At 40.0% G+C, this 18,388-nt stretch overlaps 1 protein-coding gene across 1 annotated transcript; it reads right to left on the reverse strand.

Moving 5' to 3' along the window:
- Window positions 1–6,540: 6,540 nt before the first annotated feature.
- Window positions 6,541–12,289, reverse strand: LOC110535229 (myelin-associated glycoprotein-like). The gene is made up of 7 exons (XM_090189318.1): window positions 11,940–12,289; window positions 9,249–9,635; window positions 8,819–9,124; window positions 8,419–8,682; window positions 7,624–7,717; window positions 7,454–7,511; window positions 6,541–7,110 (listed from the first exon to the last, which is right to left on the reverse strand). Exons 1-7 carry the CDS (start codon window positions 11,986–11,988, stop codon window positions 6,838–6,840), a joined length of 1,431 nt encoding a protein of 476 aa, XP_090045444.1. The 5' UTR covers window positions 11,989–12,289; the 3' UTR covers window positions 6,541–6,837.
- Between the last annotated feature and the right edge of the window lie 6,099 nt (window positions 12,290–18,388).

Genomic DNA, 18,388 nt, shown 5'->3' on the forward strand with positions numbered 1-18,388 from the left:
CCTACCGTTTCTCCAGCCAATGATTGCATCTTGTAACTCATTAAAATGGTATTATCCAATAGCTGCTTCATCTTTGAGTCAGAGTTTTTCCTTTTTCCTATTTTCCTTTGCCCCCAACTATGAGAAAATGTATGTGGAACAATTTGAGGAACCACTCACAAAACAGAGACACCCCCTACTTTCTAAAATCCCCCTATGGAAGAGATACATAGACGATGGCTTTTTGCTCTGGGAAGGAAGTCAGCAGGAACAAAATTAATTCCAAACTCTGCTAAACGAGGGCTCTGAATATCTTAAATTCACCATGCAGACTGATTAGAGAAAAATAACTACCTGGACTTATGGATCATCAACGAGAATGATGCATAACATACAGACTTGTACACAAAGTCAACAGACCTCAATACCCTGCTACGTGGGGATAGTATGCATCCCCTTCCCCTCAGGAATGGTCTACCATACAGCCAGTTATGCAGGGTTAAACAAATCTGTGGCCAACAGTCAGATTTTGACAGCAATGCTAAGAAAATGAAAAATAAATTTAAATTCAGAGGCTACATGGAAAAAATGATTGATGCTGCAACGATGAAAATATCTCAAAAACCACGAGAAGAATTGCTAAAAACTAAACCAAAGAATAAAAACAAATCTTTTGCACTAAGTACACCAAGTGTTCAGAGAAAATGAAAGCAATCCTGAAGAAGCACTGGCATATTCTGCAGTCAGACTATAGAATGATAAACCTCTTCAAGGACCAACCCACTGGTGGTCTATAAGAATGGTCACAATATTGTGGATAGTTTAGTGAATCTGACCTTCCCCCTAAGCCCACTCAGACAGTCTTGACACACAATCCAAATTGGAAATACCAATGTGGCTCATGCTCACAGTGCAATAGCACTACAAAAACATCATTCTTCAGACACCCACATACAGGTGGAAACATCCCTGTTAGGGGTATCATCTCTTGCAAGATAAAGGGAGTAATCTGTCTCATCACATGTTCATGTGGAAAAACATACGTAGGACAACCGAAAAGACAATTAAAACAATGCATAGCTGACCACTGTAACGTGTGTCGTCGTCTGATGAGGAGGAATCGGACCAAAGCGCAGCGTGGTAAGAGTTCATGACCTTTATTTATCTGAACACTGAAACAAAAAGACCAAAGTGCAAACTGAAACAGTCCTGTCAGGTGCAGAAAACACTAAACAGAGAACAACTACCCACAAAACATAGGTGGGAAAAAGCTACCTAAGTATGGTTCCCAATCAGAGACAACGATAGTCAGCTGTCCCTGATTGAGAACCATACCCGGCCAAAACAAAGAAATACAAAACATAGAGAAAGGAACATAGAATGCCCACCCAAATCACACCCTGACAAAACCAAAATAGAGACATAAAAAGCTCTCTAAGGTCAGTGCGTGACAACCACCGCAGCTCAATCAGGTGTAATAACCCTGACTATCCAGTAGCAGCTCACTTTGTTGAAGCTAACCATCCCATCTCCTCACTCAAAAACACACGCATATACACACGCATTGAGCATGTTGGCCTACCAAGGAGAGGAGGTATTTAAAACATTGACCCCTACTGTCTTAATATTGACTTTGATCTCAGGCCCTTCTTATGAACAATTAGTTTTATGAAGAAGTCTTATAAATGAATGTATTCTTTCTACAGTTTATCAGCGTACAACCAATATGTTCCCCCTGTTGATGATGCTTATTGTGCATTATGGATGAACCAAAAGATTACATGTAACAACATTTTATGAAATTGGAAACAATTAAATACATGTCAAATTAAATTAAACAATAATGTATGTTGATGCTAATCTTATGCTAATTTTAATGATAACAATAGGCTAATATATTCAATATGATGTTAACTATTGTCTTTTAACAGTTTCACTCAATTCACTCTAATTAACCTCATAATTGTGACACAACCCTTATGATTGTTATTGGTTGCACTAATTACACTGTTTATCTACATAACCTGGTTCAAGCATTCATGACTTTACCCTGAAGAAGGAACAGTGATGCCCAAACGTTGGTGTTTTACCCAATAAATGACTGGGAGTTTATATATATATATATATAGAGTGTTCAACTCTCTTTGTTTTTATAGCTTACAGTGTATTCACCGTTAGTCAGCACCTCTACACTAAGTCATTTTCTCTGGGTGTGCTCCAGATAATGCTTTTTATATCACCTGAACATAACAAATCAATAAATAAACATGTGAAGATATTAAAGTGTTTTATTTATAGAGTACTAACTTTACTGTCCCTTCTACAACAAAATACTGAAATACATGTAATATAGTCCTTGAAACATTTGATTTAAATACTGTAGAATTCCATTAATTATTATGGAGGACTGCTTCTTCTGGGGACTACCATATATAGAGACCGGTGGATTTAAAGTCTCTCATTGGCCGTTACATAGAATCAGCGATCCAGGGTTTATACACATCATTGGTACAGTTTCTCCCAATAACATGAATATGAATTTATTTCTATGTACAGGTGATTTTTCAATTGGTTGGTGTGTTGTCAAGGAGGGAGGTGACGTGTGTTTGTGAGCAGATGACCACTAGTTTGAGCCCGGTATGGGGACAGGGACAGTGGTGGAAGGTATACTGTTAACCAAACACTGATGTCGGATTCACATGAACATACAATGACATGAAAAGGTTTTCCCCCTTTCTGGTTCTCTATTTTGCTTCCTTTATTTACTGAATGTTATCAGATCTTCATCCAAAACCTAATATTAGATAAAGGGAACTTGAGTTTACAAATAACAAAAAAAATTGTTATAGTTATTTAATTGATTTCATTAACAAAGTTATGCAACACCCACGCCCCTGTGTGGAAAAGTAATTCCCACCTTATACTCAATAACTGGTTATGTCACCATTCCAAAACACACAATCAGGAATACATTAAAATGTATTTAATGTACCAAATGTAAAGTTTTGGAATGGCCTAGTCAAAGTCCAGACCTAATCCCAAATGAGATACTGTGACAGGACTTGAAACGATGCTTGAAAACCCACAAATGTCACTGAGTTAAATCAGTTCTGCAGGGGAAAGAGGGCCAAAATTCCTCCACAGCAACGTGAGAGACTGATCAACAACTACAGGAAGCATTTGGTTGGAGTCATTTCAGCTGAAGGAGGCACAACCAGTTATTGAGTGTAAGGGGGCAATTACTTTTTTTAAACAGGGACATTGGGTGTTGCATAACGTTGTTTCAGAAATGAATGAAATAAGTATGTAAATGTTGTGTTATTTGTTCACTCAGTTTCCATTTATCTAATATCAGCTTTGATTGAATTATCTGATAACATTCAGTATCAAAAATATGCAAAATACATTTTCACAGGACAGTTTGAATCCAGACTATTAAAATACACTAATCAGGAAGGAACTGTATACTTTTCTACACAATTAAAAAGCCAGTATATCACCCAGCCCATAAAATATCATGACTTGTGGTTATTCCTTTATGTCTGATTCATAACTAATTGTTGTTGAGTGGAAGACTCACCTGACATAAAGAGGCCAATGAGAAAAAAACATGTTCTCAGGACAAGCCATGTGAGAACGCATTCACTACTGATCACCTGAAACAGGTCAAACATTCACTTCCTGGTAGAGTAGGTCACGTGACACATACTGTATCACATTGAAACTTTAGTCCATAATCACATAGGTTCTTCAGTTGTGAAGCTAATACATGAACTAACAGCCGTACATTGAACATTTTGAATCTCATTACTAAAATATAAAGATAAGATGTGAAGTTGTTGACACTTGCCTTACAACAGTAAGAAGAAATTAATGTGGCACATCTCACATCTCATCAGTGACATACTTCCTAATAAGTGCATTTATATGACAGGATGTTGAATAGTCTATGTGATGGGTGTCAACATCAGTTGTGAAAACATGGTATGCTAATTTAAGTTTTTAGAACATTGTAATTTTCTATTGAACCTTCTACTCCAGAACAATTAGTCTCAGTTACTTGAAACATTGCAGAGTTGGCCTGATCCATGTTTCACCAGTTTCAAATGAAATGGGCCCCAGCTGCCCACTGACTGATTCTACACACAAAGTGTGTGTCAGCCACTGACTCAACAGCTTGATATGGCCTACATACATTTCATTACTGCCCAAAATGAAACACTTATACACAAGATAGTTTTCATTGTGGGATTATAATATTCATTGCAGTTAATGTATGTGTGGTGGGTAAATAACCCTTTTAGGGGACCCCTTTACAGCATTTTGTTACAGGCCCCCAAGTAGTCAAGTTCACCCTTGATACAACAATGGAAACGTGCTGCAATATAACCTTCTCCCTCTCCTCTATCTCACAGGCTTGATTTTTTTTAAATATAGGTAAATCATAAACCAAAATCCATCCAACTTGATTAGTTAAATTTGAGTTCAGTAAAAGATACCCGGATCTCACATTATCTTTCAGCATGAAAAACAGACTTTGCCAGAAACAGAGTAACTGTAATTGTAGCTGATGGATTATCACACCCTTCCACAATTCTCCTGCACCCACTTCCTCTTTCATTACATCACTTCTATCTGCCAGGAAGAGCATGGTGGGCTGGGAGCCACAGGAGGGAGCCATCAACCATCAGGGCGGTCATGTCTAGATGGGATACAGCTTTTGTCAAATTGAGGTTCTTAAGTTGATTTTATGTTTTAGTTTAGCTAACCCCAACCCTTTTTCTTACCTTAATCTAATTATCCTAACCTGCTACGTTAATTCTCCCAACCTGCTGCACAAGATCTCCTACATTTGCAAGGATATATCCCTTCGATTATAAACCCTCTTGGACCTGCCCAAGGCCTTCTGGGAGAAGGAGACCCAGGAGCTGAGGACGTACTTTACCCAGCAGGTGGGTTTTTATTACAGTGCAATTAATGAACAACCTCAAATGCAGCCTCATTTGTGTCTCTTGAACAACCCTAAAAATAAAAACAGACATAATAACTCCTAACAATACACACATGAAAATAGACATGTAATGGGGATATTTAAGATGAATAAAGTTCAGATTCAGTTTAGAGTGATTCATATCATGTTCAACATATTCATATATTTGACCTTTCTGTTACATGATTTCCAGTGTGCTGTTTGTAACACTTGGGTTGATGGTCACTAGACTCAATGCTGTATGTTGTGGATTAAACTCATAACTGATTATAGTGATTGATGCCAGACTGGAGGAAGGATATACTGATTATTGTTGTATTCTGTTAAACACTGATTCTGTAGTAGTTAACAAAGCCACTGCCTTTTGTTTTGACTTCCTACAAACCTCTCAGGCTGGTGTCTACAGAACATGTGTTGGTCTGATTAGGAAATAAAGGGACTGTCTCCAAGAGGCTGGTGTTTACAGAACATGTGTTGGTCTGGTTAGGAAATAAAGGGACTGTCTCCAAGAGGCTGGTGTTTACAGAACATGTGTCGGTCTGGTTAGGAAATAAAGGGACTGTCTCCGAGAGGATGGTGTTTACAGAAAACATGTTAGTCTGATTAGGAAATAAAGGGCTTGTCTCCAAGAGGCTGGTGTTTACAGAACATTTGTTGGTCTGATTAGGAAATAAAGGGACTGTCTCCAAGAGGCTGGTGTTTACAGAACATTTGTTGGTCTGATTAGGAAATAAAGGGACTGTCTCCAAGAGGCCAGTAAGACATTGTCTCTGCTTCTAAGATGGATGTTTTCTACCTTTTGCAATTTGTAATAAACCTGATTGATTCATGATTGACTTCACATTGACTTCACAGAGGCACAAATATCATACCCCCAAGACATGCTAACCTCTCACCTCTGCAATGACGGGGAGGTTAGCAATTTGGGGGGTTGGGGGGTATAATGTTTCTCACTCATAATTATTCACTATTCATCCAGGACTATACGTAATCATGGTAGCATCCACATGAATGTGTTTAGAAACATATTATATTCTTAATTACAATAAAATGACACGATACATCTGTATAACCTTTTGAGGATCTGAGGACCCAGTCCAAATCTTTTCAGTCTCCTGAGGGGGTATAGGTGTTGTTGTGCCCTCTTCACGACTGTCTTGGTGTGTTTGGACAATGATAGTTTGCTGGTGATGTGGACACCAAGGAGGTTGAAGCTCTCAACCTGCTCCACTACAGCCTCATCAATGAGAATGGGGGCGTGCTCGGCCCTCCATTTCCTGTAGCCCACGATCATCTCTAATAAATAAACAACCTTAAATTCAGCCTCAATTGATTATGTTGTTTAACACTCAACATAAAAACTGAAACTATAAATTCTAAATAGATATACACTGAAAATAGATCATATTATTATTCTGGTAACTGCACAAAAGATGAAGATAAACAGTGACTAGTAGATGTTAACACCATTCTGCCATCTTGTCGACTTACTGCACCAACTTCCTGTCTTGTATCAGAACACTGTCTCTCCAACTAACTGTCTTCTCTCCTCAGTCATCATTGACTTTATATGGTCTTAAACTGCCTTCAGTGAGCTAGTTGAACTCAGCAGTTCCTCTATACTGGAACCCATTAAACAGATGCTCTGTGAACTCAACACTCAAAATAAATGGTCCAAAATAAACAGTAGCCTGCATCATCATATCAACACTATAGTAACAGTTAAACACTTTTCATCCCAGCAAATTCTACAAATATGCAGATAATCAAAGAGCACACAATTATAAATGTAACAAAAGTACCATTAGAAACTAATACACAATGACAATACTCTACATAAAAACACTTAATGCACATTGGAAAAATAATTAACAAGCACCTCTTTTATTGACTTGTGCATAAAGCCCATCTAGGTTGTTAAGTGGTGGTTCCTGAGCCCCTCTCCCGGTCACATTGACTTCAGCGTACTCACTCTCCTGTCCCTGGACCCTGTCCTGGGCTGCAGCTGGGGTCTCTTTGGTCTGTAGTTTGGAGAAGTCTATGTCACCGTAGTGGATCTCTTCAGGCTGGTCTTCTGCAGGTTCCTCTGGTTCCTCCCCGGCTGTGGCCTGGTTAGTACACACTGTCCCAACCGGGGAGTTCTGTGGAGAGAACACAGAGAGAGGAACTGGTGTAAAGCTCTAAGCTCAGTAATGTGTAAAACTCTAAGGTCAGCAGGTTACACAACACATACTGAGGGGATGTCAATGAAAATGTCAATTCAACTGACAGGTGTAAAGACAGTAAACACTGTCAAAGTCCAACAGCTATTCTGTTATCATTCCATGTTCTTACAGGATGTGGCATTGCTTTCGATGTGGTCATCTCCCCTAAACTTCCTCTAAAGTGATGTTAACCTCATGGTTTTGAATAGTTTCAGCATTAATTCAGTACTTCCTAAGATACACTTTGTAGATGGTTTTTAAAGTTGAGCCTTATTCCCACCTGTCCCTGTGGACTGTCTGTCCTTTCAAGTCCATCGTGGAGCCTCGAGTTTCTCCTCCTGGAAAACATTTAGAAAGGTATTCTGAATGCACTGAGAGGGTTTTCATATGCAACAGCACAAACACAACATACATTTTTGTTTTTACATTGATGCCAGGAAAAGTTTTTACCATACAAAAAGACTGATCAGGCTGATAAGCAAAAATGCCCCCAGAGTTCCTGCTGCAACCCCAAAAACCGTTGGGTTAACATGCTCTCCTGACCCTGAAAACACAGAACATATTATGGTCATTTCTCACATAAATATCTCTGAAGAACACTACTTGACCAAAAGTATGTGGACACCTGCTCGTCGAACATCTCATTCTAAAATCATGTGTATTAATATGGAATACAGAATGTCATTGCATGTTGTAGCATTCCCTTCACTGGAACAAAAGGTGCCTAGGCCGAACCATGAAAAACAGCTCCAGACCATTCCTCATCCACCAAACTTTACAGTTGGCAATATGCATTGGGGCAGGTAGCGTTCTATTGGCAACCGCCAAACCCAGAATCATCCGTTGGACTGCCAGATGGTGAAGCGTGATTCATCACTCCAGAGAACGGGTTTCCACATCTCCAGAGTACGATTCTTGCTATTGTGCATGGTGATTTTAGGCTTGTGTGCGGATGCACAGCCATAGAAACCCATTTCATGATGCTCCCAATGACTTATGACAACTTATTGTGCTGCCGTTGCTTCCAGAGGCTGTTTAGAACTCTGTAGTGAATGTTGCCAATCTACTGCCATACTGCCTGTTTTTGTCTATGGAGATTGCACGGCTTTGTCCTCGATTTTATACACCTGTCAGCAATGGGTGAGGCTTAAATAGCTGAATCTATTAATTTAAAGTGGTGTCCACAGACATTTGTGTATATATTATATATCTAACCTAGGATTGTGTACTACATGCCCGTTTTACCTTTAATAGCCAGCTGCACTTCCTTTGACTTCCCACAGCCGTGACTATTTCTTGCTTCACAGAAGTACAGTCCTCCATCTACAGTCACATTGAGGGTGTAACTCTGTCCAGATGCTACCTGTGTTGGTTTATCTCCACTGATCTGGAACCAGGTGAAGTTTGTCACAGGAGGGTTGGCTGTACTGCTGCAGGTCAGATTAACACAGCTGCCCACAGATACTGGATCAGCCGGACTGATGGAGGCCGAGGTGTCCTTAGGAGAGACTGAGGGAGAGGGGTTCATTTACAATGGATATGGATATGGTATATTGAATAGTCTAATCAAACCCACTCTATTACAATCATCAGTGAAAACATGATAGAATGATCTATTCTTCAGGAACCGGTGACTAAATCTTACATGAAACGTTAAGCATCATGTTATGTTCAGCTGTCTTGTTGCTTGTCCCTACTGGGTAGACTGCAGTACAAGTGATGTTCTTCTCATGATGAAGATATGATGGAGTGAAGGTCACCGTGGAGAGAACTGAATTGGTTTGGTCTGAATTCTCCTGCAGTTGGTTGTCAGATGTAAACTGTGTTGGGAGAGTCCATGTCAGCTCGGGGGGGTGTTCTGGACAGGGAGCGACAGCAGAGCAGTTCAAGCTGACAGGGTTCCCGTCCTTCACCTCACCTGAGACAGTAATGATGGGACTGGAAGGAAAATCTGTAATACATTGTAGATAAATATATTTTACACTAATAGTTAAACTGTCCACTTGTTCTACTCTTATGATGCAAGGATTCTAAACTGGAAAAAATAATTGGTAAACAGGTCAATTGTATCTTACCCCTGACAACTATTTCAACAGACTTATCAGGATCTGTTGCACGGTATGGTTGACCGTCAATCCTGAAGTAGTATTTATCAGAGTAACTGGTGGTGACATTGAAGAAGACTGTGGTGCAGTTATTCTGGGACATGTTTCCAGTTATCTTCCCTTGATATCTGTTGACTTTCCCATTACTGTGAAAAATCACGTTTCCAGGATACTGATGAACATCTGGATGTGTTTTTATCCACACTCCAAAGGTTGGTATTGTGGCTTTAAATGTATTATTATGTTGTTCAGGAACATTAAATGAACATGGGATTTGCACACAGGAGCCAGTCAGTCCATGCAGTCTATCTGGCATTGTGACGATCAAATCTCGTTGACCAAAACAGGCCAAAACACCTGCAACATAAAGTACAACATCAGGGAGGTTCTGATGTATTATCAGTTCAGTCCAATGATATCTATTAACCCTAGATGACTGACAGGGGCCTCTGTTTGGAGGCAACTGCACAGCCATCTTGTTACTCCTCCTTCAGTGTAAAACAGATGTTGGAAGATATAGAAATGCATTTATTAATGTCTACATTTGTTTTAGACAAGTATATTCTATTACAGACACCTTAATGCCAACTTTTAAATTATATTTTGTTACCTGCAACACTTCCTTCAGCAGAGAGATCCTACCCTTGTTCCAGCTAATGATTGCATCTTGTATCTCACTGAACTGGTATTATCCAATAACTAATTCATCTTTGAGTCAGACTTTATCATTTAAATTCGGGGTGTAGCCATGGGCTCCCCCTTTTCCCCCAACTATGTGAAGCTGTATGTGGTACAATTTGAGGAAGCACTCATTTACAAAACATAGAGACACCCCCTATTTTCTAAAATCCTCCTATGGAAGAGATACATGGATGATGTCTTTGCGCTCTGGGAAGGAAGTCAGCAGGAACTAAATTAATTCCAAACTCTGCTAAACGAGAGCTCTGAATATCTCAAATTCACTGTTCACTGTTGAGAGAAAAATTAACTACCTGGACTTATGGATCATCAAAGAGAATGATGCATTACATACAGACTTGTAAACAAGGCCAACAAACCTCAATAACCTGCTACGTGGGGATATTATGTATCCCCTTCCCCTCAGGAATGGTCTACCATATAGCCAGTTAAGCAGGGTTAAATGAATCTGTTGCCAACAGTCAGATTTTGACAGCAAAGCCAAGAAAATGACAAATCATTTCAAAATCAGAGGCTAGAAGGAAGAAATTCTTGATCCTGCGATGCTGAAAATATCTCAAAAAACATGAGAGGAATTGCTAAAAAGTAAACCAAAGAAGAAAAACAACGCAATAGTCTTTTGCAATAAGTAAACCAAGTGTTCAGAGAAAATGAAAGCAATCCTGAAAAGCACTGGCATATTTTGCAATCAGACAAGAAAATTGTACACATCTTCAAGGAACCCTCACTGGTGGTCTATAAGCGTGGTCTCAATATTGTGGATAGCTTAGTGAGATCTGACCTGCCCCCTGAGCCCACTCAGACACTCTTGACACCCATTCCAAATGGGATCTACAAATGTGACTCACGCTCACAGTGCAATAGCACTACAAAAACATCCTTCTTCAGACACACACATACAGGTGGAAAAATCCCTGTTAGGGGTATCATCTCTTGCAAGATAAAGGGAGTAATCTATCTCATCACATGTTCATGTGGAAGCCAACTCATTACAAACAAAAAAACATTTAAAACAATGCATAGCTGTAAGAACACTGATTATCTAGTAGCAGCTCACTTTGTTGAAGCTAACCATCCCATCTCCTCCCTCAAATACACAGGTATTGAGCATGTTGCTCTACCAAGGAGAGGAGGTAACATGGAGATCCTACTACTACAGAGGGAGGCCTACTGGAGTTCCTATTTAAAACATTGACCCCTAGTGGTCAGAATATTGACTTTCATCTCAGGCCCTTCTTATGAACAATTATTTTTATTAAGAAGTCTTATAAATGAATCTATTCTTTCTACATCTTATCATGGTAAAACCAATAAGCATCATCCCCCTGTTGATGATGCTTATTATGCATTATGGATGAACCAAAAGATTACAATTTTATAACATTTAATGAAATTGGAAACAATGAAATATATGTGAAATTAAAAGAATAATGTATGTTGATGCTAATCTGGTTTTAGCCCGGTATGGTGACAGGGACAGTGATGGAAGCTATTCTGTTAGCCGAATGCTGACCTCGGTTTCACATGAACATACAGTGAAACTAAACAGAATTTACCCCCTTTCTGGTTCTCTATTTTTGCTCTTTTTTTAACACTGAATGTTATTAGATCTTCAACCAAAAACCTAATATTAGATAAAGGGAACTTGAGTTACCAAATAACACATTTTGTTATAGTTATTAATGTATTTCATTAACAAAATTATACATCACCCAATTCCTCTGTGTGAAAAAGTCATTTCAATGACTGGTTGTGCCACCATTTCAAAACACACAATCAAGTATACATGAGATACACAGCAGTTTAAATCCAGACTATTAAAATATACTAATCAGGAATTAACTTTACACTTTTCTACACAATTAAAAAGCTGGAATATAGCGCATCCCATAAAATATAATGTCTTGTGGTTATTCCTTTATGTCTGATTCATAACTAGTTGTTGTTGTGTGGAAGACTCACCTGATATAAAGAGGCCAATGAGAAAAAACATGTTCTCAGGACAAGCCATGTGAGAACTCACACACCACTGATCACCTGAAACAGTACAAACATACACTTACTGGTGGAGTAACTTAACTCACACAACACATTAAACCATCCCCATATCAAATACACGATGTCCTTCAGTTGTAAAGCTAATACATGAACAAACAGCAGTACATTAGAACATATTGAATCTCATTACTCATAATTAATCTCCTTTCATTTATTTTGAACATTCAAATTAACAGAAAATATAGTGAAGAAGTCGATACTTGCCTTAGACGGTAACGTAAACTGTCTACAGCAGAAACTGTCACACCCATAGTGAGGTCTGACTAACTAAAGTGATGAAATTCATGTGGCATATCTCACATCTCAACTGTGACGTACTTCCTAATAGATGTGAAATTATTTTCAAACAATTCTTCAGTATTTATTGTCCCTTTCTCGGGGTAGGACAGGTCAGCAGTATTTTGAAACTGGCCCCCAAATCACTATGTCCGCCCCCGACACATTGTTAAACAGAACAAATTAAACTTTAGGCATTATAACCATCTCCTCTCCTCTATCTCCCAGGCCTGAATGGGAATGTGTGTGGGATTTAAACATATAGTTAAATCATGAACCAAAATCCACTATTCATTTATTCAAGAGTTAAATTTGTTAAATTCGAGTTTGATACAAAACATATGGTAGTCACATTATGTTTCAACATGAAAAACAGACTTGGTATGAGACAGAGTGACTGTAATTGTATCTGAGTGATTCTCACACACCTCTCAACTTCTCCGACACCAACTTCCTCTTTGAAGTCTATTTGCAAAGAGGAGCCTGGTGGGCTGGATGCCACAGAGACAATCTTTTCACTCCACTTTGATACGGATTTGACTTTTTCATAGCATGTTTATGAGATCTCATGTAGCAGATTAGGAGAATTTTCTTAGCATGTTAAGAGCCTGAGGTTAAGGTCAGGTTAAATAGTCAGGTTTAGGGAAAATGCTCTCCTAACCAGGGTTGGATGAGGGCATTTGGGACCCTGAGCTTACTTTCCTTCATTTCAACACGTTCTGCCATGGTGCAGAGAAAATTATTATTTATATGTTTGCTGTTTTATAGCACCTCATGCTTGTGTTCACATTTTTCCATGACGCCGATATAAAAGGTTCCAATTTTAACGCTACAATCAGTTCTACACATTTTGCTATCATATGCTATCTGGGGCAGTTCAGTAATCCCTGCTGCTGACCTGCTTCCAAAATCGCTTCTTATTGAAGTGCCGTGAAAAGAATGTCGCGGGAGACACAGGAGGGAGCCAGCCACCTGCAGGTCCTGGACAGCAAGGAGGACATGGGTGACCTCTTCGGTGGTCAAGTCTAGATGGGATTATGCTTTTGTCAAAAATGTGAAAAGTATAATTATTACAGCATTTTAGCTAATCCTAACCCTTTTTCGTACTTTAATTTAATTTTCATAACCTGCTATGTTAATTATCCTAACTTGCTGCAAAAATTCTCCCAAACTTGCTAGAAAACTCAATTTTGACAAAAGCTGTATCCCTTCTAGACAAAACCCACAACCTTCCCAAAGGCCTTCTGGGAGAAGGAGACCCAGGAACTGAGGGCGTACTTTACCCAGCAGGTGGGAGCCGACCTCCCCCAACAGGTGGTCTCCCAGGCTTCAATGAGAACGTGTGTGTGATGTTTTTTTTAAACAAGTTAAATCATAATCGTTGAATAGAACAAGTGTAGACCTTACCGTGAAATGATTACTTACAAGCCCTTAACCAACAGTGCAACTCAAGAAGGAGTTAAGAGAGTGTTTACTAAATTAACTAAGGTAAAATATTATTAAAAGAAACGCAAGAAATGTGCAAAATACGCGGCTATATTCATGGAGTACCGGTACAGAGTCAATGTGGGAGTACCGGTACAGAGTCAATGTGGGAGTACCGGTACAGAGTCAATGTGGGAGTACCGGTACAGAGTCAATGTGGGAGTACCGGTACAGAGTCAATGTGGGAGTACCGGTACAGAGTCAATGTGGGAGTACCGGTACAGAGTCAATGTGGGAGTACCGGTACAGAGTCAATGTGGGGGTACAGGTTAGTCGAGGTAATTTGTACATGGAGGTAGGGGTGAAGTGACCATGCATAGATAATAAACAGCGAGAAGCAGCAGTGTACAAAACAAATGAAGGTGGGGGGTAAATGTAAATAGTCCGTTGGCCATTTGATTCAATGTTCAGCAGTCTTATGGCTTGGGGGTAGAAGCTGTTAACGAGCATTTTGGTCCGATACTTGGTGCTGCGGTACCGCTTGCTGTGCGGAAGTAGAGAGAACAGTCTATGACTTTGGGCTTTCCTCTGACACCGCCTAGTATATAGGTCCTGGATTGCAGGAAGCTTGGCCCCAGTGATGTACTGGGCCGTACGTACTACCCTCTGTAGCGCCTTACAGTCAGATGCCGAGCAGTGACCATAGCAGTCGGTGATGCAACCGGTCAAGATGCCCTCGATGGTGCAGCTGGGTTGAAATGCTCTCGATGGTGCGGAGAGCATTTCAACCCATTTTGCCATGGTGGGGAGAGCATTTCAACCCATTTTGCAATTGTGTGGAGATCATTTCAACCCATTTTGCCATGGTGCGGAGGGAATTTCAACCCATTTTGCCATGGTGGTGCGGAAAAACATATTTACAGTTTTATAATGCTATACGACATGTTGTCATGAAGCTGACAGAAAATGTAGTTGATTTCAAGCTAATTTTCCTGCTATTCAACATATTTTGCTATCATATGCTATCAGGGGCCGTTTTGTAGTCCAGCCCTGCTCCTAACCTGCTACCAAAATTACTTCTTATTGCAGTGGCGTGAAAAGAATGTCCCGAGTGCCACAGGAGGGAGACCGCGATCTACAGGTACTGGGAGGCAAGTTGGACATGGGCTTCCTGTCACAACTTCTTCCGAAGTCGGTTCCTCTCCTTGTTCGGGCGGTGTTCGGCGATCGACGTCACCGGTCTTCTAGGCATTGCCGATCCGTTATTCATTTTCCATTTGTTTTGTCCTGTTTTCTGTATTTAACCCTCTGTTCCCCCTATGTCTTTGTGTGCTATTGTTTGTTGTAAGTGCTTGTGCACATGTTGCCTGGTGCGTGTCGCGTTTTGTACCCATGTTGATTATTTCTTGATGCCGTTGGTTTTGGAGTTAAACAGCTCCGGCTGTTACCTAGTTCTGCTCTCCTGCGTCTGACTTCCCTGCCACCAGTTACACACCCCTTACACTCCCTCTATGACGGTCAAGTCTAGATGGGATAAAGCTTTGTCAAATTGACGTCAAATTCTTTTAGCATTTGAGCTAATCCTAACACTTTTCCGTTACGTTACATAACCTGCTACGTTAATTCTCCTAACCTGCAGCCTAATTCTCCTAAACTTGCGAAAAAACTAAATTTGGACAAATCACTCTTCGACCTTCCCAAGGTCTTCTGGGAGAAGGATACCCAGGAGCTGAGGGTGTACTTTACCCAGCAGGTGGGAGCCGACCTCCCCCAACAGGTGGAGGGAGAGCTGAAAGCTCTGGAGGACAAGGTCAGGAATTGAGAGGTGAAGGGACCAGATGGTTCAGAGAGAGAAGAGAGAAAGTATTGACTATTGGACATTATACTACGCTGATGCTGCTATATGGTGGGAATGGGGATATGGGGGGACTGACAAAAAAGGGACGAACAAGCTCTTTTCAGTTATGTGGAAACTGCTTTGCCTATATGTGGATAATATGTATGAAAATACAATGAAACAATGTGCCTGCAAGCAGATCAGGCTACCACTCACTATCAATGGATATATGAGTAGGTATTAGGTGATAAAACAGAACCAAGCTTACTGCTTTTTCCCATGACATAGACTGACCAGGTGAATGCAGGTGTATTCTATGATCCCTTATTGTTGTCACTTGTTAAATCCACTTCAATCATTGTAGATGAAGGGGGGGAGACAGTTTAAAGAAGGATTTTTAAGCCTCGAAACAATTGAGACATGGATTGTGTATGTGTGCCATTTAGAGGGTGTTTGGGCAAGACAAAAATGTATGTGCCTTTGAACGAGGTGTGGTAGTAGGTGGCAGACACACTGGTTTCAAGAACTGCAACACTGCTGTTTTTTTTCACTCTAAACAGTTTCCAGTGTGTATCAAGAATGGTCCACCACCCAAAGGAAATCCATCCAACTTGACATAACTGTAGGAAGCATTGGAGTCAACATGGGCCAGCATCCCTGTGGAACGCTTCGACACCTTGTAGAGTCCATGCCCCGATGAACTGAGGCTGTTCTGAAGCCAAAAGCGGTTTCAACTCAAAATTAGGAAGGTGTTCCTAATGTTTGGTATACTCCGTGTCTTCAGAAAGTACCCCTTGACTTATTCCACATTCTGTTGTTGTACAGCTTGAATTAAAAATTGATTAAATATTAAAAATGTAAGTTAGGAAGGTGTTCCTAATGTTTGGTATCCTCAGTGTCTTCAGAAAGGACCCCTTGACTTATTCCACAATGTTGCTGATCCATCCTCAGTTTTCTCCAATCACACCCGTTAAACTATGTAACTGTTTTAAAGTCACCATTGACCTTATGGTGAAATCAGTGGAGGCTGCTGAGAGGAAGACAACTCATAATAATGTCTGGAAAGGCGCAAATGGAATGGAATCAAACACATTGAAAACTTGTTGGATGTATTTGGTACCATTCCACCTGTTCTGCTCCAGCCATTACCACGAGTACGTTCTCCCTAATTAAGGTGCCACCAACCTCTTGTGGGTGAAATCCCTGAGTGGGTTTGTAGTGACTGGGTGTATTGATAAACCATCCAAACGGATGGAGGCTGAGGTGTCCTTAGGAGAGACTGAGGGAGAGGGGTTCATTTAGAATGTATCTGGATATGGTATATTGAATAGTCTCATCAAAACCACTCTATTACAATTATCAGTCAAAACATGATAGAATCATCTATTCTTCAGGAACCGGTTACTAAATCTTACATGAAACGTTAAGCATCATGTTATGTTCAGCTGTCTTGTTGCTTGTCCCTACTGGGTAGACTGCAGTAGAAGTGATGTTCTTCTCATGATGAAGGTATGATGGAGCGAAGGTCATCATAGATAGAACAGATTTGGTCTGGTCTGGATTCTCCTGCATTTGGTTCTCAGGTGTGAAATGTGTTGGGAGAGTCCATGTCAGCTCAGGGGGGTGTTCAGGACAGGGAGTGAAAGCAGAGCAGTTCAAGCTGACAGGGGTCCCTTCCTTCATCTCACCTGAGACAGTAATGATCGGACTGCAGATAAATATATTTTACACTGACAGGCACCTACTTGGTCTTATTCTATTCACATAATTTTAGAAAAATGTATACAAGTTAAATAGTCTGTCTCTTCTTACCATTGACAACTACAGTAAATAAACAGACTTGTTGAGGGTCTGTTGCTTTGAATGATTGACTCTCAATTCTGAAGGGCGATTTATCAGAGTAACTGGTGGTTACAGTGAAGAAGACTGTGGTGCAGTTCTTCTGGGACATGTTATCAGTTATCTACCCTTGATATCTGTTGACCTTCTTACTGCTGTTAAATATCACATTGTCCGGACGCCCACCAAAGACTGGTAATTCTTTAATCCACACTCCAGAGGTAAGTATTGTGCTGTTCAATTTATAGTAAGGACTATCAAATGAACATGGGATTTGCATACAGGAGCTAGTCAGTACGTCCAGTCTATCTGCCATTGTGGCAATCAAATCTCGTTGGCCAAACAGGCCAAAACACTTGGAACATGAAGGACAACATCAGGGAGGTAATATGATCTTTTCAGTACAGTCTATCTCTCCTTCTGCAGCAAAATATATGAACTAATTTCAATATACAAATCAAATCAAATCAAATGTATTTGTCACATACACATGGTTAGCAGGTTTTAATGTGAGTGTAGCGAAATGCTTGTGCTTCTAGTTCCGATAATGCAGTAATAACCAACGAGTAATCTAACCTAACAATTCTACAACTACTACCTTATACACACAAGTGTAAAGGGATAAAGAACATGTACATAAAGATATATGAATGAGTGATGGTACAGAACGGCATAGGCAAGATGCAGTAGATGGTATTGAGTACAGTACATACATATGAGATGAGTAATGTAGGGTATGTAAACAAAGTGGCATATTTTAAAGTGGCTAGTGATACACGTATTATATAAAGATGCAGTAGATGATATAGAGTACAGTATATACATATACATATGAGATGAGTAATGTAGGGTATGTAAACATTATATTAAGTAGCATTGTTTAAAGTAGCTAGTGATATATTTTTACATCAATTTCCATTATTAAAGTGGCTGGAGTTGAATCAGTGTGTTGGCAGCAGCCACTCAATGTTAGTGG

The sequence above is a fragment of the Oncorhynchus mykiss genome, chromosome 11 (genome assembly GCF_057628025.1).
Source record: "Oncorhynchus mykiss isolate SJ-2025 chromosome 11, ASM5762802v1, whole genome shotgun sequence".
NCBI lineage: Eukaryota > Metazoa > Chordata > Actinopteri > Salmoniformes > Salmonidae > Oncorhynchus > Oncorhynchus mykiss.

What these genes read in the sequence shown, in the direction of transcription:
- LOC110535229 (XM_090189318.1), bottom strand. Translation starts at nt 11,988, where the DNA reads ATGGCTTGTCCTGAGAACATGTTTTTTCTCATTGGCCTCTTTATATCA. An exon ending in TGTTGAAATAGTTGTCAGGG is followed by an intron (nt 9,125 to 9,248) that starts GTAAGATACAAT and finishes AATGTATTACAG; the next exon opens with ATTTTCCTTCCAGTCCCATC. An exon ending in CAGACAGTCCACAGGGACAG is followed by an intron (nt 7,111 to 7,453) that starts GTGGGAATAAGG and finishes TTCTCTCCACAG; the next exon opens with AACTCCCCGGTTGGGACAGT.